At 53.0% G+C, this 27625-nt stretch overlaps 1 protein-coding gene across 13 annotated transcripts in view; it reads right to left on the reverse strand.

Annotated features, from left to right (window-relative positions):
• Positions 1-27625, reverse strand: part of Mcf2l (MCF.2 cell line derived transforming sequence like) — a 99403-nt gene that overhangs the window by 51109 nt on the left and 20669 nt on the right. For 11 of the 13 annotated variants that reach the window (XM_041673524.1, XM_041673521.1, XM_041673519.1 and 8 more), the window contains exon 2: positions 1165-1248. In XM_041673524.1, the coding sequence (XP_041529458.1) occupies positions 1165-1248 (84 nt within the window). Of the gene's footprint in view, positions 1-1164; positions 1249-16015; positions 16291-27625 lie in introns of those variants that run through there. The other 2 variants (XM_041673528.1, XM_041673520.1) reach the window with 1 other exon arrangement.

A 27625-nucleotide genomic window follows, 5' to 3' on the forward strand; every position in this document is an offset into this window, starting at 1 on the left:
CACAAACTGTATTTCAAGTCCACTCCTGTCCCACATCTCAGAGCTTCCGGAATCTATGTGACTGGAGCATGTTGACCACAGAACAGGAAAATCAGAGGAAGCTCTGTGGGGTGGGATGCTCCTGAGGCCACAGATAGGGACAGTTTCTCCTTATGTGGCTAAGGGGTGTGGGGTTCCAGACTTATTAGAGCAGCCACCTTGAGCTGACCTGGGATCTGGAGGAAGGCTCTTAATTGGTCTTGTCAACAGACACATCTAGGCTGGAGGACAGTGTCCACATGCTGAGGGCACTCTTTCCATCAGTGTCTGGAACTTCGACACGAGAGTTGTCACGGGGTGGGCATACACCAGCTGCTGCACAAGGGGGGACAGACCATGTCCCTCTGTTTTCAGCTTGGTCAGGTTCAGGGCCATTGCTTCTGAAGTAGAGCCTAGGACGAGGCAATGGCAGAGCCAAGGAAGGTGCCTAGGGAGAGATCCCCCAGCCCTGATCACAGAAGGCACCAAGGCCATGGGACTCGCATCCACTCACTCGTGGAAGGACCAAGCTCTAGGAATCCCAGGTCAGGAGCACCCAGCTCACTCAGCTCTAGATCTGACAGCTGTTGAGCAGCCTGATAGCCAGGGTACACTTAGGAGTGTCTTTAACCTTCCTGTGCTCGGTCTGTGTTCAGTCTGGGATGTCCTGTGAGGCAGAAATAATCCAACTGCAGGGCATATAGGGGCCTTTGGGAAGTGACTTTGGGACTTAGGGAAGTGACTAGGCTTTGCTATCAAGCTGGGGACCCTTGATTGAGTCCTAGTGGCTGTATAAAGACTTGAGGACACAGACACACATGAACATGTTTGCATACATTCATGTACCCCACCTCTCACCATGTGATAACTTGCACGGCCCTGGGATTCTGCCAGCAAGATCACCACAGATGCATCCCTCAGCCCTGGACCCTCAAATCTGTGAGCTAAATACACCTTTTTTCTTGATGACTCACCTAACCTGGGACGCTGTGGTGTGAACAGCAGAACACAAATGACCCTGCCACCTCCTCCCCACCCCAGACACTTCACAGACAGCAACGAAGCACCAATGGATCCAGGGTGGGCAGCAGCCCTGGAAACTGTCCCTTTTCCAACCCTGGCCAGGCCCGGGCTTCCGGAACTCACCAGACAGGTAGGCAAAGCGCTTCTTCAGCTGCTCCTGGATGTCAGCGGCACAGAGAGGGACGATGTCCTGGTGCATGATTTCATCTGCAGGAAGAGCACAAGCACTGTCACTGCGAGGAGACCTGGCCTCTCACTCACTGGGGCCCTGGGACAGCCTTCCCGCAGCAGCCTCTGGCACAAGCTACAAACACCTAGGGAGCTGTGGTCATGGGGCTGGAAAAAGGCATTTCGGTTTCCAGTGAGCAGAGCAAGCCTTTGTTTCTCGCACAAATGCTATGTGCTGAGTGGTTCACCGTTAGTGTTTAAAAATGTGTCTGAGAGTCAGAGAAGAAAAGAAGAAAGAAGGGAAGAGGGGAAATATGGAGGGAGGGAGTGATGGAGGAAAGAGAGAGGTGGGAGGGAGAGAGGGAGAGAAAGGGAGAGAGAGAGAGAGGGGCACCAAGGGAGGAGGGCAGAACCTGATTCACAGGTAAACAAAGTGTCTCCTCCCTTCTTTGGCAGAGGTGCAGGCACCCCAGGGCTCTCACCTGTTGCTGGCTAACAGGGATTCCTGCCATCATCACAGACTATGGCCACTACAAATTGTCAGATGTGCAGGGTCCTGTGCCTGCCTGCCCTTGGTCCTACCATGCACCTGAAGCTCCTGGGGACCGAGACCCAACTGCATGCTGGTGACCAGCATGGGCGCAGACAGACAGCACTGCAGCTGTCCCCAGATGGCAGGGACAGGGAGGACTACTGGGAGGACTACCGGGACTCTCTGGGGGAAGCCAACCCACGAGGCCAAAGGTGACAGTCCTTAGCACAAGGCAGGATGGTGCTGACCATCCTGACAGACGTTCAGTGTCTGTTAGACCCATGACTCACATTGATCACTGGCAGGTGACTTCAAAGGTAATTTCTACCCATGAAGACCCAGGTCACAAGAGGACCAAGAGAGTGGGCTGTGGAGACGCCATAACCTGGAAGCTCACAAGGAGTCAGCGGGTATTAACTGTACTGCTCTTTGGTGCTTCAAATGCCTGCTGGTAAAACTCGTGACACCAGTCCACAGGGGCTCCACACTGTCATGGGAAAAGAGTTGCCAGGGATGTCATGTTTGGCAGAGCCTTGGGGAACACAGAAGGGCCATGTGAGGAGAGAGCAAGGGACAATTGCTTTCGTTCATCACACTGCAGACACCAGCTGGCCTCACATGTGAGCTCAACACACAGAGACAACATCACTCAGACTTCTCAGCAGTGAGAATTAATTTGTGGGGAGTGCAGGCCAGAAAGAGCCACCCACCGAGACATATATTTTTAAGTTCTGAGGAAATGATCTAGGGTTTGTATACATAGCGCCTTGTGTGAGACTCTTGGGGGTGCCTCATCCTGCTGTCTTCCTCAGGTGGCGATGTGTGAGTTTTACAGGGGATTCTTTCTCTTAGCAGTATTAACTACAGCAGCAGGAAGGAGGCCTAGCAAAGCCACCCTCAAACCCACTTCTGACTTAAGGAGAAACAATAAAGGTGACCAAGAGTCTTCCTGAACTCCTGAGAAATTTGGGGGCTGCTGGGAAGTTTGTGGGTATCGCCTTAAGCTGGCAATTTCTCCACAGCCAAGAATGGTCCATACAATGGTCTCCCAAACCAGTGATGAGTTGATCCCTGAGCCGGTCAAAGCTGCCTGGGACCTTGCCATGACCCTAGGGACCTCTTGCCATGACCCTAGGGACCTCTTGCCATGACCCTAGGGACCTCTTGCCATGACCCTAGGGTCCTCTACCAAAGGACCACAGACCTGGACCTTTGAAATTCTAGGCTGCACCTAGTCCAAAGGGGGAAACCCCTCCCCCCCCAAAAAACAACATTGTGGCCCTTGATGGCTAGTCCAGCAGAATCCCCCACCTAGATTCTGTGAGTTTGTAAATGATATGGTCCCCTGGAAGACACCTTCCCGGATGGGGAGGTTCCAGCGTGAACTCAGCCCACCTCACAGGCTCTGTTCCACGCTTTGACCACCTGATAGAGATGCTTCCATGGACAGGGCAGGAGCTTACATACGGCTGAGTTCCACTTGGGGTCACCCAGGGGCCTCCTGGCTGACCTCTCTCCAAGGACTGGCCTAAATGTATTGTTGATGCACATCCAGCCTGAGTCTTGGCACAGCTCCCCAAGAGGTACCCATCCTGCGGGCGGTCTGACGGCCACAGCGCCTACCTAAGCACGGCCTTAGTCCTCACCCACTACACGCCCCCACCATGCCCATAGCTGAAGAGGCCATGATACCTGGGCTTCATCCTTACTCAAGCTCATGCCACAGCTGGGACTGGTTGCTTAGTGCTTGCCTAGAAAATATAAGAATTTGAGTCTAATCTCCAGAACCCAGAAAAAAAGCCAGGCCTGTTGATGTGACCTTGTGATCCTGGCGCTGGGGAGGCAGAGACAGGCAGGTCCAGGGCCTATTGATGAGCCAGTCTAGTCTAGTTGGCAAATCCCGGGCTAATGAGAGACCGTCTGGAAATAAACAACAACAAAAGGGTGCAGGAGCCTGAGGCACTTCAACTGAGGTCCCCTGGTTCCCACAGGTATGTGAACCAATCGGTACATGTCCTTGCACATACATGCACACACACGTGACATGTACACAGACATAATATTACATAATTTACATATTGTGTGTGTGGTTCATGGTCACCAGGAAGTCCATAAGGACCCTACAGTGACCGCAAGCACTGCACAGCCAACACGGGAGTTTGGTCGTTACCATCCCATGCCCTAGAGCTCAGTGGGCTGGTGACATTTCCCCCTGCATTATAATCTTTTACTCTTTTTGATGTTTCTGTAACTGAAGAAGGACGGGTGAGTCTGTGCCTTGAGATGCAAGCTTTTTCAATCTCCTCAGCCAGTCTAATTTATAGACCAGAGGTGGGAAAAGTATAGCGAATTGTCCTGCTGAGACTGGTTAACAGGAGACAGAGTCCCAGAAGGTGACCTGGGCAGGAAGCAGGTCACCCTCTCCCTTAGTCAGAGGCCAGACAGGCCAGCTTTCACAGAGCTCCTCTGTGTGAGTACAAGGAGGTACAGACAACACCCCACATCAAGAGACCCTGGCCATGACCCTGCCAGAGTTAGAGAGGCAGTTAGGAGGGGCTTCAGGACACAGGGACAATAGACAGCCTGAGTCCAAACCCTCCTCGGCTCCATGGCACTGCTTCCCACACCCCAGATTCCTGTGTCAGGACACAGGAAGTAAGGAAAGAAGGTAGGTGTCCCAGCTCTTGAAGTGCAGCCTGGGTGGGGTGCGCTGGTATGGCCTTTCTAGGGGTGAAGGGGCCATCACCTTATAGAGACACGTGAAGACTGCCATCTCAGTCCCGCTCAATTTAGACCGAGGTCCAAAGGGCCTTCAACTGCTCAGTTTAACGCACACAAAACTGCTGGCAGATCCTGAACTCTGGGTACCTGAGTCCACATAGGAAGGGCCATTCTTTGGTCTCTAGATATTTTTCCTGTTTTACAAAATTAGATGGCTGAAGCAAAAATCCTTACAAACCATCTCAAGCTGTTCTCACTCTAGCAGGCTTCTCTAAGGGCACCAGGTGAGATTCCTACACAGCCTCAGGCAGTTCTGACCACCGGAGGGGCATTCTGACCCCTGCCTCTGCCACCCAAGGCCAGAGAAAGGGACAGTGACAATGAGCACCTTAGGGCAAGGTGGGTAAGGCCTGGCACTGGAGGGCACCCTGTGTAGGGAAGGCACTGCTGTGAAGTCGGAGCTGTGGGTTTGGATGAGAAAGCTTGTCTTTGCTTTGCTGATGACTCAGTCAAGAGGACAAAGCAGAAGAAAGGACTCCCTGCCTGGCTGCTGCAGGGAGATGCCTTAAGGTCACACAGTAAAGTCTGTTATTTGCTAATTATCCTCTTTTATTTATAGCCAACAAAAAGCCCATCCCCAAGGGCTTTTGCTCACTGTCAATCAAACATAATGCTTCTTTTCAAAGTCCAGGGTTGAAGGTCGAATGGGATTACACCACCAGTCATCCGGTGGGAGAGGGGCCCACCGAGCCCCTTGGAGAGCCTCCGACCACAGACATGGCCATATTCACAGAAAGGAGACACGAGGAAGGCAGCTGGGCAGAATAAAACTTAAATCCTGTAAAGTGGCGCTTGAAGTGACAGACTTCAGACCGCACTGCATCTTCAGGACGGCAGGTCTGGGCGGAGCCACAATGCCAGCAGGTCAGTACTGCAGTCACTTGCTGGGACAGAGGGCGGACCTGTGACACATGCTGAGAGCTACTGGCCAGGATTGGCAGAATTCTTACATTCTTAAGTCCCAATTGTTTTTTTAATTAGTCATTTTGTTGACACACACACACACACACACACACACACACCAGCTGAATCCAGTGCCACTAACCATCCTTGTCCCCTTGATATTAGAAAGCAAGTTCTTGAAAGCTTTAAAACTGAGGCCCACAATAAAGATGGACCGTGAGCGTTGGTAGCACCTTGAAGGCAGGAGGTTTGCCCCTCAGATTCACTCAGCAGAGAACCAGGCCAGCACAGGCTAGAAGCCATTGATGTGGGTAACACAGTTACAGACTGGCACAGATTACAGCACCCAGGGTGTCATCCCCAGCTCCGCCTCCCCCAGGTATCTTCAATACTAGCCCACAGTTTTTGGTTCAGTGTGTGGGAACCAACCTGGAAGCTCATTAGTGCAAGGTGGGGAATCCACCAACTTCGCATGAACGCATGTGGCGTGTGCTGTGTTGCTCACCCCACGCTAGGCATGACCCTGTGGCAGAAGGTCAGGGGTTAAACTCTCACCTTTCCAAGGGCTGTACTGTTGCCCAGGCAAACACCTGCCCAAGCATGGTGTGTGGGTGTCACTATGCACGGTGGTTTCCAAGCCGGCAACCACTCCTTAAAGGAACACTGCACTCGGGAAGCTTGCTTTGCTCTCACAAGAGACACTGCTCATTATCATCGAGGCTCCCACAACTGGACGTAGACGGCAGGCATGACTGGCAGCCTCCTTTGCTACATGGAAGTTGGCAGCACTTGACCTCTGTGGCCACCCTGCCAGGCAGGGTCCAGCTCCCACTGTGGCATCTCTAGGGTCAGCTTCATAGAGTATCACCTCTGCCTGTCCCACGAACTCTCTGCCATGCTCAGGAAAGATAAACATCACAAGCAGAACTATCCCACACCAAGCACCACTGGAGCAGTCTGAGAAGTCCCTGGGTGCTCATATTTCCCATCCCCAACTCTTCGGCTTCAGAATTGGGAGAGACCCCTAAAGTAACACAGTGTTGGGGGGCAGTGCTGCTCAAGTTAGCCCTCACTATCAGGGAGTAGTCAGCTCTTCTAGGAAACACTGACACACCCACTGAGCTTTCACCAGGGCAGCTTAGGGGAAAGCTGAAGTATAAAGCCCGCCCTTTCTTACATCTACCAGGAAAGCCATTTTTTACTGAGGTCTGCAGAAGTCTGTTCCCACAGTAAACACACACACACACACACACACACACACACACACGAGAACGGTGGGGCCCTTGAGCTTCAGTGTCCCAAGCAATTAAATTACACCTCAGTTGGTTCCAACAGGAAACTGTTAATCATAGCAGCAATAGCAGCGAGCTCTTTCTTGTTAATGAACTTAACCATTACAGGCACTTAGGAGGTAAGGCTGCTCCTTGCTTGAGTAAGACAACTTGTCCAAAGACACACAGTGATGCTTATGTGATTGCAGGGTCAGTGTCAAGGAAAGGTAGGGAGAAGCTGGCTGGCTTGAGACTCCACAGTGAGGACCCAGCTGCAGGGTTCAGAAGTAGAAGCTAAGGATGGCATTTCTGAAGCTGAGAGTTTTGGACAAGGGGAACTTGGAGGGAAGCAGCCCCCCCCCCCCCCCCGTGTCTCCCCATGGCCTGTTCAGGGGCAATATGCGCAGCTTAGCTCCCTGGGCAGCTGCTTCTCTCCTGAACCCTTTGTCTTTGAGTCAATGGATGGAGGAAAAGTTTTACCATCTGTAAAGGAAGTCCGTCTAATCTGGGATGCTTGTATCTTTGATCAGCTCTTTCCACAAGCAGGAATGGCTAGTGTCCAGGGCAGCTGTCTCCAAGCTGTGATCTACAGCTGTGAAGATGCATGGGAATGGTGTGTAGGGTCAGGGTATGGGAGCAGGGCGTGGCAATGGAGCCCAGGGGACAGGATGTGGAGGGTGGAGGATAGGGACTGGGGGCTGGGGAATGGGCCTCCACTTCAGGTCATGGCTGAGGGAGTCAGGATAGCAGACAGGTGAGACTGCAGAAGAAGTCCTTCAGCCCAGGGCAGACTCTGTCCTGACCAAGAGGAGCCAAGTGTCCTGGGCAGGAGTTCTGGCTTGACTGACAGGAGCTAAGTGACCTTGGCCATTGGTCTCAGTGTTTCATCACAGCAATAGAAACCCTAGCTAAGACAACTTCTCAGAGGCAGTCACAAAAACAAAAGCTTGGACCAGTGTGGCCTCTCCCTTCAGGGGGCCAGCGGTGGTGACCTGCACATCTGGTGGTAGCAGACATTTACTCATTACCGACATGCTGGATGACCACCTGCCTCCACCCTGCTCCACGTCTACGGTAGTATTGCTCGGGACCACCTTCCTCTCCACATGTGTTGTGGGGTTGCTATCACCCTGCACCTTCCTCTCCACATGTGTTGTGGGGTTGCTCTCACCCTGCACCTTCCTCTCCACATGTGTTGTGGGGTTGCTCTCACCCTGCACCTTCCTCTCCACATGTGTTGTGGGGTTGCTATCACCCTGCACCTTCCTCTCCATATGTGTTGTGGGGTTGCTCTCACCCTGCACCTTCCTCTCCACATGTGTTGTGGGGTTGCTATCACCCTAGTGCTGGCAAAAGAATCAGGTGATGAGCAAGGCCATGGCCTCTGCCTCCCCGGGGTGGCTTGGCCACCTTCAGTCTCTGGAGGTCCTCAGATGGGCCCTGGGTTTGGAACCCCTAGAAGATGTCTGATGCTGAGAGTCAGGGAAGGAGGGATCAGGTCCTGTAATGGATGCCACCACTCCCATCCGGCCGAGCCCACACCAACTGCCGCTCTCCCAAGCTGTCACCAAGCCTCAAACACTGCACTTATCGAATGCCCTGTGACAGTTGTGACAGCTGTCACACTGCCTCGGCCCAGTTCTGAATGGTGCCCCATGGAAACTCATCAAAGCGTTTACCAGAGGGCGGGTCATTCCCGAGTGGTTTAAGGAGAGAAGACGCAGGCATTCAGTCCAGACCCAACGATCCTGTCAGAGAACGGAAACATGCAAAGACGGAGGTGTACTATCCCTGCTATGATACGGGGTGGGAGCCACACAGCTGGGGCGGAGTGCGGAACAGCGGGAGTTTCCTTTACAACACACTTGCTATGTATGCGTGTGGGGGTGGGGCCAGTGTGTCTGACCTCATGGAGAGACCAACACCCCCGCATCAAGCTGGAGAAGTGTATACGGGGCTAACCTTCAACAGCCACAAGACAGTCAGGCCCAGGGCCAGGGAAGGAACTGGAAAGTCAGTCAGCATGGCCGTTCTTCCCAGCCTGCTCATGCTCATGCTTGGTTCCTGGCCTGTGGTCTCTGGCCACTGGGCAGACTCTTTTGATGCTCAGGCTGTAAAGCCACAGTGGCACCTTCTCCCATCCCACCAAGCAGCAGGACAGTGCACTTTCCTGAACCACTCCACAGCACGAACACCATACAGAATTCTGTTAAACGTTAACCTTCCTGGATGGCACATGACTGCCTCAAATCACCCCAGAAGGCATGGTGTCACTGAGGCCCGGTGTCCCATGCACTCATGTGCGGGGGCCACTCACTATGGAATGTGGCGGAGAAGGACCGTTTGGGGGAGGTTTGGCACATGCCCTTCCAGTAGAAGGAGGCCACTTTGATGCTCTGGAAGACATCACATCTACTTTCGTGGGACCAACCTCACTTCAACCCACTGACTCAGAGGCTTTCTCGGCAGTGGCACATGGTGAGGAGCAGACATGGAAATGATGCGTGGAGCCATCCTCAAAGACCAGAGGTCAGAAGTGTTTAAGGTTCTCACAGGGAGAAAAGTGAGTCTCAGGCCTGTGAAGGCTTCTGCTATGTAACTAGCGTCCCTGAGTATCATGGGTTTGGCTTTTGTCACAGGGGCCACCACCTGGGTGCCGGTAGCCCTTCCCAGCATCTGAGCACGAGTCAAAGGTGGTTTTGAAGAGGCCTCCTCCTCTGCAGTGCTAGAAGGGGATAAGGCCACGTGCACTGTTCTAGGGAGCAGGTCCAATCAGAAAGACTGGCACCGTGGACATTTGCTCTTGGTTTTTAAAGAGAAAACACATTTCATTACAGTCGAGGACTCTTCAGGGAGCCGGGAAACCAAACTGTCTTCATAGTGACGCTGAGGTCACTTGCCTTCCTAGTTCTCTAAGTCTGGTGTGGCCAAGCTCAGATACAGTGGGGCACTGCATATGCCAGAGCCCAGCAGCCCCAGGACCAGGCAAGTTCACTAGGTCATAAGTCAGGGTTATCAGAACAAGATGGAACTGAGGCCTCTTCACAATGGGCTTGCCTTTTTTTTTTTTCCTTAAGTGAGTTAATATTTTTAAATCTCTGGCAAATCTTTGACATCAAGCTTTTTGCAATTCTCATTAAATTTTAAGAGCACAAAGGGGTCTAACTCCATGTCTGAGAATCTGGATGTGATGGTGGAGAGGTTGAGGTGCATGTGCCCCACTGAAGCACAGGTCTAGGGGACACGCAGCTAACATGGTGGACACTCCAGCCTTGCCCTGCCTTTTCTTCACAGGGCTGCTTACCTGACTGGCTCTGTCATCACAGGTCATAGCCCACAGCTGTGGCTTGTGGGGAGGGGGCAGCTACCTGGCCCGTGCCCTCCCCAGCTTCAGTTGCCACCTCCACCTATGGTAGATTTGGGTCTACCTGAGGCCCTGGGTTCTGAGAAGGCATTGGTGTCAGCTCCTCAGGATGTTCCCTGAGCAAGGGACAGTTGATCAGGCGAGCGGATGAGAGTGAGCTGTGTGTGTTCCTTGAACAGAGGAGGGCACAGACACAGGGGTCTTTGTGTTTAAGGCCTTCCCTGCGTCCCCGAGTGGAGCCCATGACAGGCCAATCTCTTGCAGTCCATCTTTCTTTCTTGCAGCCCTAAGTTCTGCTCTATGGCCTCTTAAAGTCCATGTGGCCCTGATGGCAGCTGAGGGCTCATTCTGCTGGCCCCACCCTGCTGGATGGGATGCCTCAGCTGCTATATCTCAGGACAGCTGGAGGTCAGCAGCCTGCTGGAGTTCTGATGACCACACCAACCTGACCTGGAATCACTGGAGGGTGGGGGCTGAGGGCCACCTGCTTCTGTTTACCTGTGTCAGGTGCCCCTGGGCAGGCACTGTGCAGACACAGTTACTGACCCGTGAAGCATGGTTACATGACCATGAAATGGGGCCTCGTCTCCACTGCAGACACTGATCAGTAAATGCGGGGCACAGGCCACCAAGAGCTTGAGACTGCAGGGGCGGCGCCAGCTTACAACTCAGTCCCACTCCAGGACCAAGCCTGAACCACGGGAAGCTGAATAACTTGGGCTGCAGAGGGAGCTGACTGTATGCATGGCAGGAGCATCCTGCCCCGACCATTGCTGACTTCCTTAGGCTGACATATGAGCCTCTCCAGCCAGGGGACAGAGGCAGGCTGGAGAAGAACTTGGGAAGCACAGGGATTCTGAGGAACACAGACACCTGGGAGACAGCATAAGGAACAGAGCAGCCTTTTACCCCACAACCCATTCTTCAATGGGAATCTCCTGGTGACTTATACTGCCACTGAGGTACATGGACAAGCAGACACCACGTGTGGCTGAGGTGTACAACATGATGCATGCTCACACCACGAGATAATTTCCGCCGTCACTCCATTACTTCAGCAGCATGTGTGGCTGTGTGATCGGAAGAGTCCAAACCCCCTCAGGAAATCCCCACGGGGTGGTGTGAGCTGGGGTGACCATGCAGAGCTCCAGGCAGGCCATTCTGTGTAAGCCCAACCGTAACCAGCATGCCTCGGCTCCCCAGCATACCTCCCAATATTCTCATTAAGTTCTGAGAGCACAAGCAAGTCTACCCAGTGTCCAGGGGCCACTGTCTGGCTGTGATGACGGAGAAGTTGAGGTGGGTGTACCCCCACTGAGGCATGGGTCTGAGAGACACCAGGGTCCATGATGGACCCTTGGAGAGTTTACCTCAGCCCTGCCTTTCTCTCTCCTGCACAGGACGGCTCACACAGAACAGGTCAGGGCACACAGTTGTGTGCTGTGGAATATTACTTTAACTAGGTAAAGGTGTGTTACATTTGTTTGTTTCCGAATATTACTTTAATTATATAAAGGTGTGTTGCATGTGTTTCTTTTTCAGGATATTACTCTATGTAAAGGTGTGTTGCTTTTGTTTATGCTGCATTTGTTTCACTAGGCAAAGATGTGTTGCTGTTTCCCCTTGCCTGCCTAAGGCACCTGATGGATCTAGTAAAAAGCTGAACAGCCAATAGCTAGGCAGGAGAGGGATAGGTGGGGCTGGTGGGCAGACAGAATCAGTAGGAGGAGGAATCTAGGCTTGAGAGAGGAGAGAATGAGGGCGGAAGGGGGGGGGTCACTCAGCCAAACATGGAGGATGCAGGGAAGTAGGACATACAGAATAAAACATAGATAAAGAGAAACGGGTTAAATTGTTATAAGCTAGTGGTACAGGCATAAAATAAGGCCGAGAATTCATAACTAATAATAAGTCTCTGTCATGATTTGGGTGCTGGTGAGAAAGTCTGCTACATTTGGTTTCACCTTGTCACAGTCTGTACTTTAAACAACTAGCCGCCAGCTGTTCAGGCCATAGCCTGGGGGGGGGGTGGGTTCCGGTCCCCAGACAATGGCTCTGTTGCTGCCATTAAAGGCAGCTTTAACTTAATCTCTGTCATTCTAACAAAGTGAGATTCAAAGGCTAGGGTGAAAACCTGCTGAGCTATCTTCCTCTCCGCTGGCATCCTGGAAGCCTCTCTCCTTCCACGCCACCCCAACTAAAACACCCATGCTATGCCCCTCCCTGCCACTTCCTGTCAACTAGTTGCTAACCCCACCTCTCTGAGCCCAGGTTAATTTTATTTAAATAACGCAGATGCAACACATCTATTCGTGGTTAAACAAAGGCCGCACAAACATCTTTGCCTAGTTAAGCGAATATTCTGCAACGACAGCCAGTTCTCTGCCTGGCTTTCTTTCCTCAGGGCTCTCCAACTCATCCAGGCTGCTGAAACAACAGGGTGTCATTTTTATGGCCGAGTTGTATCCCTTGTGTCTATGAACCACAGTCTCTGCATCCATCATCCACCTTGGCTGTTGTGACATCTCACTGAGCAGAGGATGTGGGTGTAAACCTACTGGTGACACAGCTGGATCATATTGTAGTTCTGTTTCTAGTGCTTTCTCTGAGGCTCACCCTCTGCATTCCCACCAGCAATGAAGCCTTCCCTTTTCCCTACAAATCCTCTTTGCTGGCCTACAGACTCTACAAATATGGAGTCCAAGAGGCACCTGCTGATGCTGCTCAGGGTTTGACTGTGGTACCTTGGGTGCCGTCACTGCTATATTGACCTAGATGCTCCAGCCACAGGGCAGGGGACACTGAGCCAGCCTGCAGGAGGGGGATACACTCTAGGCATTAGCCTTGCCCACCACATGCGCCTGAGCTATCACACTGGGTATGCTGCTTTTCCCTTCTGGCTTCCCGACACGAAAACAGGGATGAGAATTCTCCCCTAGCGGGCAGGTGGCTGCCATCTGGCAAGCACAGCCTGTGGGCACTGCTCAGGCTGCTGAGAGAGATACCCTCTCTCTATGAAGACATTGCCAGGTACACAGTACCCGCCATCTTGCCCTTGGTCCGCTGTGACTGACAAGAGCCAAAGCTAAAAACACCAGGGTGGTATCTGCAGTTGTGGTCTCAGGGGCTCCTTGACGGTAGGATGTGAGGAAGCTGAGGAGAGGGGATCGCCTAGGTTATGCCCTTGGCCAAGGTCACCACAAGGCAGTTACACCTGTACTCTACCAGCCTCTCCTTGGACTTTCCCTCCAGGATGCCAGAGATGAAGCAGAGCCCAGGCAGTGACTATATTAGAAGGATAATTCTTGCTGTGTATCCCTGATGAGAGCCCAGAGGGACCAGTGCTGGGTCTGCTGGCATGAGACACAGTCAGTGGGCATCAGGGGGTGTGACCATCCTCTGAGTGACTTCCACTGTATTACTGTGCTCCAGAACCAAGCCCATAAGCCGGCATAGAGGGGCCTTCAAGATGGTTCCTACCCAAAGAAGGCAGAGCTGCTTACTGCGAGAGGGAAGTTCCAGCCCCTGCGTCCTGCCCTTACCCATCCAGGAGATCTCATGTTGACCCTTGCAGGGCAAAGCAGAAAGAACTGGGTTCCAGATGCCGCGTTTCCATCACCCCAGTCCAAGAGTCATGGCTGTCCAGCCATGCCCACTTCTGGGCTCAGGACAGCAAGGGAAGTCTTGGAACATATCTCTGAAGGAGCAACTGGACTGGGCCTGGCACGGTGAGGTTGGCATGTGAAGAGTGCTGGGGCAAATCTTCAGTGTGTCAGAGCCTGGCCAGGAGCCCACATGGCATCTCAATGGCTAACTACGCCCTGTTGGCCATGCAGTGGGTTTTCAGTGCTGATGCAGGTGGGATCAGTCCAGCCTAGTCCAAGTCCGTGGCTGAGTGATGGGCAGGTGAGCGGGAACCTCGCTCCCTTTGCACCCATTCTAAAATAACGACTTGTAGACAGGATGGCTCAGAACCTCTCTGAGAGGGCAATGCCAAGGGCCCCATGCCAAAAGCCCTGTTCCCCAGACAGAGGGCAATGTTGTGCTCCCACGGACACTAGGTTCCCCATGGCCTGGTGCTAAGAGCCTCCTGGGATGAGATGGGTCCCGTGCTCCTCCCCTAAATGCACAGAGGGACTTTTATCTCCTATGAAGAGCTAAGGCTTCTACAAATCTAAAAACACAATTATGTCAACCTTCACCAGAGACAACACACAAAACAACACACTGAGGAGGTTGACCTCACCAAGGCAAAGAGACAAGGGCTGGCCCTGCAGCAGACCATGGGCACACACAGGGGATGGCTGAAGTGATGGGGGAGGGCCAGCGGGGACTCAGAGATGACAAACAAAATCAGTCTAATCAGTCAGAGACACCAGAGCACGACAGAGACACCAAGCTGTTAAGAAAGGTGGCGACAGAGAGATACCCTGAGAGAGACAGACTCCGTGAGCGTGTGGGGGTGGGGCTGGTGGGGTCACACACACACCTGTGGGTCTCAGGGATTATAGACAGGCATGGGCTGAGCATGTGGGCTCAAACATGAATTCCCATTCTCCACCAGCCCCGATAACCTCAAGGCCTCCCACCCTGGCTCAGGGGCCGGGTTCTTGTCCACCTATCCCCATTGAGTGCACAGGCACTAAGAGCATGAGATGTCCCAGAAAATGGCTTCTGGGTGCCCACAGGGGTGTGTCCACTTAGGAAAGCTGTCTGCAGCTACGAAGGCTGTGGCCGGCTGCACTCATCGCAAGCACAAGCTGTTTATCCAGAAATCTGACAAATGGTTCCTGGAAGCCAGAGACACGCATCCTAGCTGTACCAAATGCCCGCAGGGAAGACTTCTGAGTGGTCGTTAGCTTACACAGCACACTGGGTGAATGAGCCGAGAATGTAAGGGGCAGCTGTAAGAATTCCGAACTTGACCTGGCTAAGACACAGTCAGGATCAGCTGTGGCTGTGTGGACCCTTGCCTCTGACGTGCTGGGGAATCCTCTACTGGCTGTGCCGTCCCCAGTGGCTTCACTGGGAAATTCATAGTATTTGTTGTCCTAGAGCTGAGGGCTGATTCATTAGCGGTCACAAAAATCTTTATGGGTCATTCATCAGTGCTTGGGAGAAATGCCAGCAGGAAATGTAATTATGACAAAATACTTCAAAAGGAGTGCCCTTCCTCTCAGAAATAACGGAGGAACTCCAAGCCGCTTCGTTTCTGCCAGGCCCCTTGTTCTTTTTCCTGGGATGACTATGCTCCCTTCCCTGGGGCCCTGTTCCTTAGTGCCAAAGCCCAGCACCGGGCTGCTGGTACCAGCCCACAGCACCTGCCCTCCTGCAGAGGCAGAACCAGGTCTAAATGAGACTACAGAAGCCCCCAGGAAAGGGCCAGTTCACTGCCGGAAGGCCACGGCCATCTAGTCCTATATCCTGCTCTCCCTTGCCTCTGGCATCAAATGGGACGCTATGGGGCTAATACCTGCCAGGTATTCCTGCTAGGAGGAAACCAAAGCTGTGCCACTGGCTCTGGAGGGGCCTTTCAGTTGCCAGCCGGCATGCCCATGAAAAATCTAAACAAAGGAGATCATTTGTTCCCAGCCTTCAGAGAAGGTGTGCAGCCAGCCTTCCTCTAGAAGCAGACGGAAATGCTGCTGTCCTTTCAGGGACACTCAGGCAGGGTCTGAGGGCAAGGCATCACGCCCTCCACCCTCCAGGAAGGGTGTGTTTTCTCTATAACCTTGCCGGTCCATGCCCCACCCCCATCTGCACCCAGCTGTACCGCTGTACCGAGCCACATGCGTAAAAGAGTAAGAGTCTTCAGCCAACAATAGGGCCACGGCACCAGAACCACCCCAGCTGATCTTGTCCCCCACTCCATTACCACACACGTACTCACTCTCCCCACCCCCTCCTCTTACTCGCTCGTTCCTGGGAAAACCGGGATGCAGCACACAGACACACCTGCACTTGTCTTCAGCAGGAGCCACAGGGCGGTGACGTCCTGGGACAGCAGGGAGATGAGGCTTAAAGTCATGCTGTCTCCCTCACCACTGGTCAGGAGCCGGCGACCTGTTTGCTGGCAAGCCCGCCTGGGGTGCACAAAGGAAGCCAGTGGAGCTCCATCTTGGGCTGCCGAGCAGGGACACTGCCTCCCTGGCTTTGTTGCGCAGAGCTGGCCTCTTAGTGCCACGGGCTGCGGCTGTTGCTCCTGCTCCTCGCAGGATCTCAGATTCGGATTCGATGTCCTGATTAAGGAGCTAGAATCAGCTCACTGATCCTGCTGCAGATGATTAACTGTTGAGAGCCTGGCAGCGGCTGAGTCCTGCTGGCTGCAGAGCCAGGCGGCTTGTTGTTTGTCTTGACCCTCCCTGCAGGGGCCCTACCTCAGTCAGGTTCCATCCACAGGGACAGCCGGGCACAGGGACCTAAGCCATAGAGGCCCCAGCCCAGCCAGGTCCTATCTATCCACATAGCCTGGGGAGCAGGTTCTTAACCGTTAGAGTTCCAAGCGTAGTCAGGTCCTGTCCATTCAGACAGCCTCTGGATATGAGGTATGCCCCCTACCCAGGCCAACAGTCTCTCTGGATGCAACCTCAGGCTCCTTCATTCTCCATAGGGTAGACACTGTGGTAGTGGAGGGAAGGGCTCAGAAGTGGGCTCTCCCAGGTTCTAGGCTCAACTGTAGCTTGCCGGGAGCTGGGGCTCATTGTTGACACCCCCTGCCTCAGTTCTCCAGTGATGGGAAGGCTCTTGCAGTGCTTTGTCAGGCTCTGCCTTCCTGGACAGTCATCACACTCCTGTCCTGTGGCTACAGACACCAGGTGGTGATGAGCAGAGATGTGAGACCTTGGATCTCACACTTGCCCCCGAGCCTGCTCCTCTCTGTCCCAAGTCCTCACCAGGGTCAGAAGTCCCTCGGCGGCTCTAGCTCCTTCACGCCTCTCACCCCTGTTGGGGTCCCCAGTGTTATCTACACCTAACGAATCATCTCCTTTACCTGAGTACCCTTGCCTTTGCACTAGGACTCTGGTGGCTGGGCACATGACCCGGAGCTTGCCCTTACAGGGCTTGCTCCACAGGCACCTGGTGCTCCAGTCTGCTACCAACAGAATGAAACATATCTTAAGCCAACCTTGTCTGAACTCAGGTGGCCATCCATCAGAGGCTTGGTACCACAATGTAAATAGGTGTGTCAGGCTCATAGTCTGGGATCCACCCTCATCCTTCCCTCATTCTGACGCTGTCCTTGCTGGGTGTCACCTGCCAGGTGAATCCTCTTGCGTCAATCTTTTTGTTTTTCTCAGCCTCTGACATCATCTGCAATCTGGTGAAACAACCCTCTCTTCATCAACCCACAGCGACAGGACAATTGCTGGGGCCACCAGCGCAGATCAAGGCATGATTCCTGGCATAGTGGGTAAGCAACCACCCTTTCCCATGTCCAGCTTCCCGTTCCCCAAACTCAAGGCAGACGAGAGTACACCCACCCCAAGTACCTACTTTGTGGAGACACGGTCAGGCTGTCAAGGTCCACCCCCATTGAGGGCACTGAAGGTCCATGGTCCCCTACTGTGCTTTAGCCCAAGGACAGTGAAGGCACTGGGTGACTTCAGGTACCCACACAGCAGTAGACACATCCGGAGCGAAAGTAAAACTGTAGTTCTGAGAAACAGGCTGCTACATAGAGAGTGATTAGTAAGCCCAGAGACAGGAGGAAGTCTAGGACTGTCCTCTGCTGAGAAGGGGCCATGTGACAGAGGGAGGTGCCTGGGGACAGAAGCAAGACCCGTGGAGTTGGCAAGTTCCTTCTTCTTGCCTGCTTTTCTCTTCCAAGCTCTCTGAGTCCCCAACCCCATGCTTGTCACAATTTAAGTGTGCACAATGACCAGGATCTGCAGGGCACATGGCAGGTTCTCATCAGTCCATCAAGGGAGCCATGCGTGAGAGGGATGGACACCCCAAGGAGGCCTACTGTGTAAACTGTGAGACAGAAGGAGAGGGGCTGGCTGCTGTCCTGTGTCCAGGCTTCAAGATGTTCTTGTGGCCCTGACCACTTCATGATTTCTCTTTCTCTTTCTGGGAGAATGACTCCATCACTACACTTGCCTTTCTTGCAGGTCCTTCCCATTCCAGCTCATTGTAGGAAGTCTGACCCAAGAGCCACCAGCTATCATCTGACTGGAGCAGTGCCCACCCTTCCTAAAACCACAGCTCACTTTCAATATGACATAAAAGTGGCATCCTACAATGCTAAGGCCACCTTCTTGGCCTTTTTTGCAGACAATGCCTGAGATACATACGCAGCCCAGCCTGCAGCAGATTCATGGCCAAGCCCAAAGTCTGGAAAGTATTGGAAGTGAGTTGAGACATTTGGTGGAGAACCTAATGCAGGAGTACAGAGACCAGCCTGGAACAGTAGGGGAGACCCTAATTCTATTCTCCGTCTGTAGTAAGGCACAGCCCACAGCCATAGAAGCGTTCATGGAAAGTAGCTATGCTTTCAATGAATACAGTCTAAGAAGCCAATGGAGTTTGAGAAAGAGGCCACTGGGAAGAGGGGCTGTGTGTTCCTTTACAGAGTGCTCCTGTGCCCACTGCCATGTAGGCCCTAGGGACAAAACAGACTGAGATGCTCAAGTTTCAGCTTTACAGAAAGCGGATTCCCAGACAAGGACGAAGCTCCTCTGAGCGTGTGCTATCTTCCCATGGGCAGCCACACTTCCTGAAGGCTGAAAGGAAACACTTAGAGAGCACATTTCAGACCCTGCACCTCTCCAGCTCCTTACCCACACGTCTTTCTCCAAGGTCACCTTTCTGAGGGCAGCTCCCCTCCTGCCCTGCTAGCCTACTCCTTGTGTGGATCCAAGAACTCCCTGTACTTTTCTACCTGTGTTCCACTGTGTTAGTATGCCACGAGTGTGCGGAGTGTATGTGTGAGTGACCAGGAGCCATGTGGCTAAGATCTGGTCACATCTTATCTCTGCTTTGGACCCAGTGTACCCAGAGCACAGTGTGCCCAGATAGGTCACTGCATCCAGAGCACAGTGTGCCCAGATAGGTCACTGCACCCAGAGCACAGTGTGCCCAGATAGGTCACTGCACCCAGAGCACAGTGTGCCCAGATAGGTCACTGCACCCAGAGCACACTGCATGGCAGATAGGTCACTGCACCCAGAGCACAGTGTGCCCAGATAGGTCACTGCACCCAGAGCACACTGCATGGCAGATATAGGTCACTGCACCCAGAGCACACTACGTGACAGATAGGTCACTGCACCCAGAACACACTACGTGACAGATAGGTCACTGCACCCAGAGCACACTACGTGACAGATAGGTCACTGCACCCAGAGCGCACTACGTGACAGATAGGTCACTGCACCCAGAGCGCACTACGTGACAGATAGGTCACTGCACCCAGAGCGCACTACGTGACAGATAGGTCACTGCACCCAGAGCGCACTACGTGACAGATAGGTCACTGCACCCAGAGCACATTGCATGGCAGATAGGTCACTGCACCCAGAGCGCACTACGTGACAGATAGGTCACTGCACCCAGAGCACACTGCATGGCAGATAGGTCACTGCACCCAGAGCGCACTGCGTGACAGATAGGTCACTGCACCCAGAGCGCACTACGTGACAGATAGGTCACTGCACCCAGAGCGCACTATGTGACAGATAGGTCACTGCACCCAGAGCACACTGGACGACAGATAGGTAACATATAGGTCACTGCACCCAGAGCACACTATGTGACAGATAGGTCACTGCACCCAGAGCACACTGGACGACAGATAGGTAACATATAGGTCACTGCACCCAGAGCACACTATGTGACAGATAGGTCACTGCACCCAGAGCACACTGGACGACAGATAGGTAACATATAGGTCACTGCACCCAGAGCACACTATGTGACAGATAGGTCACTGCACCCAGAGCACACTATGTGACAGATAGGTCACTGCACCCAGAGCACACTATGTGACAGATAGGTCACTGCACCCAGAGCACACTATGTGACAGATAGGTCACTGCACCCAGAGCACACTGGACGACAGATAGGTAACATATAGGTCACTGCACCCAGAGCACACTGGATGACAGATAGGTAACATACACTGTCCAGGCCATAGAGGAGAGTGGGAGCAGGAAGCTCAGAACCGCTGTGCGGACATGTCTCTGGGAGCCTCTGCCTTGCTTTCCTGTGGTCCCTAGAGGTCTGGGGATGACATGGTTCCCAGCAGCTGGTGGCTGGGCCTTGCCTTGTGCCAGCAATCATGTGCCAGCCACTCGCTCCTACACTCTTCCACACAGTGCTCTGTGACAGCCCCACAGCATCCTCCCTCACACCGTGACGTGTGGTGTCCTGGCTTCATCCCCAAGCAAGGACGAGCATGGTGAAGAGACAGTATGCTCCTTATCACGTGTGTGTTCACACGCTCCAAATAGCCTTATTCAAGACTGGGGACAAGGGGAAAGGTCAAAGGGAAGAGAAGAATTTCTTGGACAGCCTCTAGGGCCAGGCCCTAGGTCTGGGTGACTGGGTAGCGGCACTGATAACCTGCAGGAAGCCAGAATAGACTGTGGGGACAGTGCCGTACTTAGTCTGTGACTGCTGTCAGACAAAGGCAGACAGATGAATCACGAGGCCCACCCTTGGAGGGTCACAGCCTGGGAAGCAGCTGAAATAGTTACAGGGAGTAACTCAGGAGTGTACAGCTGAGCTATGGCCAGGAGTCAGTGAGCTGCAGGCCCCCGGCAGACGGAGGAGTTTGCCACACTTCCCAAAGACTAGAGTAGCATGACGGCTGTCATTTCATATCGCTTTTCCTATCAGATGCTCCAAGAGGACACGCACACTCACAGGCCAGTGGTGTGAGCCTGGACCCTCGCTTCCCGTCCTGCCATCAGAGCTGAAAACTCTGCAAGGGAGCTGTCTGCTTAAGATACACACACCATTCAGTATGCTGGGTGAAGTGGTTTTGCTGACAGGCAAGGCCCTTTCTACCTGTAACGAAGGTAATTGGAGTGCTAAGAGGTAGCTGAGTGGAAGAGTCCTCGCCTGTCTGAGTGTAGGAGTCCTCCTTGTTCCATATTCAGCTGCACGCATACACACACACATATGCATAAACACACGCACACACATGCATACACACATGTACGAACACACATGAATATACACACACACATGCACACACACATGTAGTCAATTTCAATAAAGTAATTCCACACTAGCTCAGAATGGAAAGGGAATCCCACATTTCCTGCACATACATGCATAAGCTCACACACATGCATACATACACACATGCACACACACGCACACTCATGCATACACACATGAGCGGGCACACACATGCATACATACACATGCAAACACATGCTTACACACATGCACGTGCGCGCACACACACAGGCACACACACAAATGTATCTGACAGTCTGTCAAGCTCTGCCTGACTCTACCTTAGGGGAATAGTAGCAAATCAAAGCTCAGGTCCTGCAGGGACTGAAGGATCAGGGAGAAGACAGCTGTGGAAGACCCTGAGGGCGGGGACTCTGCCTTCCCGAGGCTCTGACTTCACTGCTCATGCGCAGTGGTTCTCACCCTTCCTCATGTTGCAACGCTTTAATATAGCCCCTCATGTTGTGGTGACCCCAACTATAAAATTATTTTCATTGCTACTTCATAGTTGTAATTTTGCACTGTCACAAATCACCATGTAATTATCTGATAGGCAGGCTGTCTGACATGCAGCCCCCAGAAGGGTCACAACCCACAGGTTCAGAACCACCGAGTTGAAGTTTGGAAAGTAATTATTGGCTCTGAATTCACCTCTTTGCTGAGGAGAGCTCTGGGCCCTGGAACAAGGGTGGTCCAGTCTCCCCCATGAAGGGATAGCTTATTTATGCGCGGAAACAGCATTATCAACCAAATTTTAATATCTGGCACATAGTACTTAAATATCCTATTTTAAAAATATTTATTTCACTTTTCATTATTGCATGCATGTGTGTCTTTGTGTGGATATGTGCATGTGCGTGCAGGTACCTGAGGAGGCCAGAGGTACTAAATTCCTCACAGCTGGAGTTACAGGTGACAGTTAGCCACCCAGTGGGGACTGCTGAAAACCAAACTGGAGTCCTGTGTGACAGCAGTATCTGATCTTAGCTGCTGACCCATCTTCCAGTCCATAAGTATCACACTTTAAATGATTGACGTGGACTGGTCCAGCCTCAAGAACTGGGACATGTGTGACCAACGACGTGGGCTCCTGCCACCAAGTTGCACCCGACCTCCAGGTGAGGCCAGCAGGACTGAACTGCTCTGTCCTGCCAAAGATTCCTGTCTTGGTAGCAGAGCAGTCCTTCCCTAAGGTCACCAGGGCCCCACATCCTCTAGACACTGTAGACACGCCAGGGATAAGCAGTCCAATGCACAGAAGTCAGAACTCTCGTAGGAAAGAAGGCAGGTGCTTTGTGACCCTTGCTGGGAGGAGCTGGAAACCCCAGAAGACCAGCTTTCGCTCAGTGGTACAGTGCAAGGGAACTGTGTCACAGTCAGAGGCACCAAATGCATCGAAGGGAGAGCCGATGTCACCCCGTGCAGCCTGAGGACCATCAACACCACCAAGGCCAGGCCCACCTGGGGGTACACCTGTCTCCCCAGCACCCCTCCTGTTCGACTCCAAACAAACTCTATCTTATAAATAAACACCAGTGTGACCTCCCAGATCAGGCCCAGGGCCTGAGAACCCTCATTTTCAGTCCCATTTCCCCAGGGATCTCCACAGCCTCCCTTTCCTATCCATGGCTCCTCTACTGTCCCCAGTTCTGAGCCTCCCAACCTTGGGATATAAACATGACACTAGGTTTAGGTTTTACTGCATTTTTGTGTACCCCTCTCCAGTGTTTTTTTACAGTTTTAAGGTTTTCCTTCCTAGAGCAGTGGTGCGCCTTCCTTCAGGCCTTCAGTTACAGGGTTAGCAGCATCAGAAGGAAGAAATCCCACTCTGTTCACCGCAACTAACCAGTACTTTGTATTTGATTAATACTATCAACAGGACAGGTCTGTGAGGAAGCTTCTAGATTGAGTTAGTTGGCATGGAAGACCCACCTATCTGAGGTGCTGGGGTTTCAAGAAGAATAAAAAAGAAAAAGCAAGCAGAACACCAATGTTCATCACTCAGTTTCCCAACTGCAGATCTAAGTGACCAGCTGCCTCAAGATCCTGCTGCCAGACCCACCCCAGACAGACTAGCCCAGAGCCAAGACAAATCCTCCCTTCCTTCAGGGGTTTGCGTCAGGCATGTCATCTCCTCACAGCGACATGGAAAGTAGCTAATGCAGTATCAATGAGTGTAGGGGTGGTATTTACATACAGCAGGTGCGGAAGCAGGGAGAGGCCCCAGGACAGAGACTGAGCCTGCAAACACCCAGAACCTTGGGAAAACGCACCACCAAGTCCAGACTCTGCTTCCTGAAGGCCACAGGGCAGACTCACGAGTATTAGCAAGCCCACCTATGCCTATATCGATGAGCTAAACATGAAGAGCCACCAGGGAAACCCGATAGATGAGCCCCAGGGAACCGAGGGCTTTGAAAATCTTGCTTGCCCTAAGCTTAGAAGAGGCCTAACACCGGGGTCCAGTGGAATCAGGATGCTGGGCCATGTCCGCCCTCTAGGCTTCAAGGGTGGTAGCTTTGCTAGACAAGGGTGAGGTCATTGGCCCAGTACCAATGCTGTGGGCAGGGCAGCCATCTCTGGTGGACAGCTGCATCTCGCAAGCCCAGAGTGAGGCCGGCAGCTGTGGGCAGATATGCATCTTGGAGAGCAAACACAGGTGGGACCTAAGTCAAATAAAAGGCCACAGGAGCCGGGACCAAGAGGGTGTGGCCATGTCTATCTTCCAGGATGCTCCCGGCACACCAGGCACTGTGGCCACAGAACAACAGGGGTGGGCCAGGGTGATACCTCTGCTCTGGTAAACCCGTCTCCATCCCAAGTAGGGAAGCTGAAGCTCACCTGCAATTAGAGGTGCCAGGATTCAGGGTGGTTCACAGAAGTCCTCTAGGTACCCGAAAGGACCAGGGAGTCTCAGCCTCGGGGCCCACTTGAGACTACTGAAGTCGATTCCAGGCTCCAGGATGATAAGTGGGGAGTTGATCTGTCTGGGTGTCCCCAACGAGAAGCTCAGGACATGATGGATTCTGGGGCCCTGTACGGCTCACAGCTGCTGTTGCAGAGTGAGTAGGAGAAGACACAGCCAGCTACTGAACAGCACTGTGGGAGTAGCCCGGGCTGCAGGTCATGATCCAGCAAGGCCAGCTTCCTATAGCAGGCTGGATATACCTGGGATGGTGAGAGCTGATCAGTTCCACCCAGCTGTCTGGGTGTGTCTGAGGTCTGTGCCGAAGTTTCGTGGGGGTGGCAGATGAGAGGGTGAGGCCCAGGATTCCAGCCCAACGGAGCTGGGCTGTGCAGACAGAAACACAACAGCCCTGTGTTAGGCACTGTGGGCAGGTGGCTGGAAGCCTGGATTCAGTGCTGCCTGAGGCTACTCAGATCTGCATCCATGGGGGCGGGGAAGGTGTGAGGATGCAGGGAGCCGAAGGGGATGGAGGATGACGGGACGTTGTGTGCACACTGAAAATATTCATCATGTGTGTGAGGGACACTACGGAGGGGGTGCTATCTGGCTTGGTCCCACTGCTCTGGCACGTGGGAGATGGGGGCAGGAGGGTCAGAGGGAGGAGAGCAGGAAGCTGGAGTGAGAGATGAAGGGTTGGTAGGCTTGGATGTAAGAGACAGAAATACCAAACAGGAAGGGGGCCAGGTAGAAAGAGGGAAGGAAGCAGGAAGATGAGAAGCACTAGGGTAGGGGATACAAGACGGAAGGGTCAGGGAGGTGGAAGGGCAGGGGGCAGGAGTGTAGAGAATGAAGCTGATGATAATAGGACTAACAGGGGGAGGAGGAGGTGGTGGTGGTGGTGTAGGTGCTGGGGCCACTCCCTTGGCATCAGCAACCCTCACAGTCAGATGAACAACAGTGTTTTTAAAAAGTCCATTCTTATTGGGCCTGAAGAGATGCCTCAACAGTTAAGAGCCCTGGCTACTCTTCCAAGAGAACTTGGGTTCGATTTCCAGGACCCATGTAGTGGCTCACAACCATCTGTAACTCTTGACCCAGGAGATTCGGTGCCCCCCTTCTGGCCTCAGTACACATGTGGTGCACAGTCATACATGCAGGCCAAACACATACACAAAAGAAATAACTTTTTAAAAATCCCATTCTAATTCTTAGCGCCCCTCTGAGCTAATGTTTTCTTCTAACGCCACCCAACAAGGTGAGAAGCCCAACAAACCCTGGGGACCAGAGAGTCTGGTGACTCGGGGGAAAAGATGAAGCAGGTGATGGGCCATGGTAGGAGCTGGGGAGTGAAGATGCTTTTAGACCGGGTGAGGTACTCTGACTGGGTGGGCCATGGTAGGAGCTGGGGGCGAAGATGCTCTTCTAAATCTGGGTGAGGTACCCTGCAGCCTGTGCTGTACAGACTTGGAAGAGGGCATCAAAACCATCCTTGCTGCTACAGTCATGGGAGGCCAGTCCTCAGCACTTCTGGGATGGAAGGGCGTCTGTTAGGCCTGTCCATTGGTCCTCATTCCCGGCCCTGAAGACACTGCACCAGAGTGTGGTGGGAGGACAGGGAAGCAGCTGAAGCCTTCTTACGCCCAGCAAGGGGACAGGACCAGCTGACAGGACATCACAGTCTCCCTCTCCTGCCGGGTCTCGTTCACTTCTATGTTCTATTGGAACTGTCTGCACAGCTCACCAGACTGAGTGCCGCTGCCATAGGTAGCCGAACACAGCCAGAACTAGGAATGCAGTGGCAGAACCTCGTCGTGACTCCTCGCAGCTGCCCAGGGGAGACACAGCTTGCATCAGGCAGTGACCAAACAGGGACAAGGCAGAAGGGAAGCTAGAGCTTGAAGAGGACCGAGTCCCAGACAGACCGGAAGCCAACAGAAAGGCAGCCGCCATGATGCTCGGGGAAAAGGTGCCTAGCAGGCATGAAGCTCACACTGGTCACCACGATGACTCCTCTGGGTTGTGTTTCTAGTGCTTCCCACCATGCACGTGGACATGTGCTTGAGCCAAGTCTAGGCTCTGGCGCCAACGGCCTAAGTCCCCATCTGCTGGGCGCCAGCCATATTCCCTCCTGGGCTGTTTAATACCCCATGCCTCTGTGAGCCTGTCTACACTGGGAAGGGCATCAGTGCCCTCCCAGGTCAAGAGGGTTGCATTTCTGGGTGTGGGAACCACGGTTCATCATTCGCAGTGGGCCAGCACTGGTCCCTGGGCCCAGGGACACTCCTGGGAGAGAGGGACAGTGCTGCTGTTGGGAAAGAAGATAAAACAGAGGAAAATGTGTGTGACAGGGGGCCTGGGGAGTCCACAGGAGCGTCCTGAGCAGGGGTGTGTGTGGGAAGGTAAGGTCTGCCTGCTCCCCAAGTTAAGGGGCATGGTGTGGCCTCTCCACATACTTCCACAGCTTTGGAGCTGGGGCTCTATCTTTCAGAGAGCTGGGCAACCGAAGCAGCTGTGTCTAAAGGAGAATTTAAGTGTTTCAAAATGTTAAAAGAATTTTCCCTCCCTCAAACATTTTTTACAAGCAGAGTTGACAGATTTATGTGAGAAAGAGCTCCCTTGGGCCTCCATGGCAGTCATGAAGCTCCTGCCCAAGTCTACCCTCATGTGACAGACTCACCCAACACAGAACACACATCTGGCCTCATCTCCGGATCCACTCTTAGTGCACCTCCCAGCCATCCCTCCTAAGTTTTTCTTATTCAAGAAAAAACAAACCAGTGAGAGAAGTGAGCCTGAGACTGTCTGTCCCCAGTCACTGGAACCAGGAGCAAGGCCCTGAGCGGTCCCCTCATGCCAGCTGTACTTACAGCCCTGCTTCTGTCTCAGAGGCCACCGCCAGACTCATTAGCTGCGACAAGGAATTGAATCCCCTGCGGGGTTTCCTGGGTCTCAGCCATGTCCATCAGCCTTGCACTAACTCCTTGAGTTGACTGAATTCTCGTTCTCGGCTGGTGCATTCTTGCTTTATGTTCCCCTCCCAGGACAGTTTCTTCTTACCCCCTCTTCCTTTCCTCGGCCCCTTCGTCACATCCCCTTTCCTCAGCACTAGATACAACCCTCTCTAGCACAGAGTCCCATGGTTTTGGCCGTCAGCTAGTTTCTCTCTTGGGAAGTTTGTCTTTCCACCAATGAACAAGCAAAAACTCCCTAGAAGCTAGTGTGTAACTCATCAGATATGAATATCTCGTGCCTGTGACTAGAGAATCCTGGTGGGTCCTGGGCAATGGCTCCTCTGTCCTTTGCAGCGACTTTGCAAAATCGCTGAAAGATCTCTTATCCCACCTGTAGGTAAAGCCCTACAGTGGCCTTGTGTGGAAGTCATGTTTCGTTTGGCCCATCCATGAGCCACAGCCCCACTGTGACTTCTGCCTGCTGCCTCTGTGTCTACACTAACAAGTGACTGCCTCACT

This window comes from Microtus oregoni, unplaced genomic scaffold, assembly GCF_018167655.1.
Source record: "Microtus oregoni isolate MIOR12 unplaced genomic scaffold, Mior012 000024F_ref0000369, whole genome shotgun sequence".
In the NCBI taxonomy this organism is placed as follows: Eukaryota; Metazoa; Chordata; class Mammalia; order Rodentia; family Cricetidae; genus Microtus; species Microtus oregoni.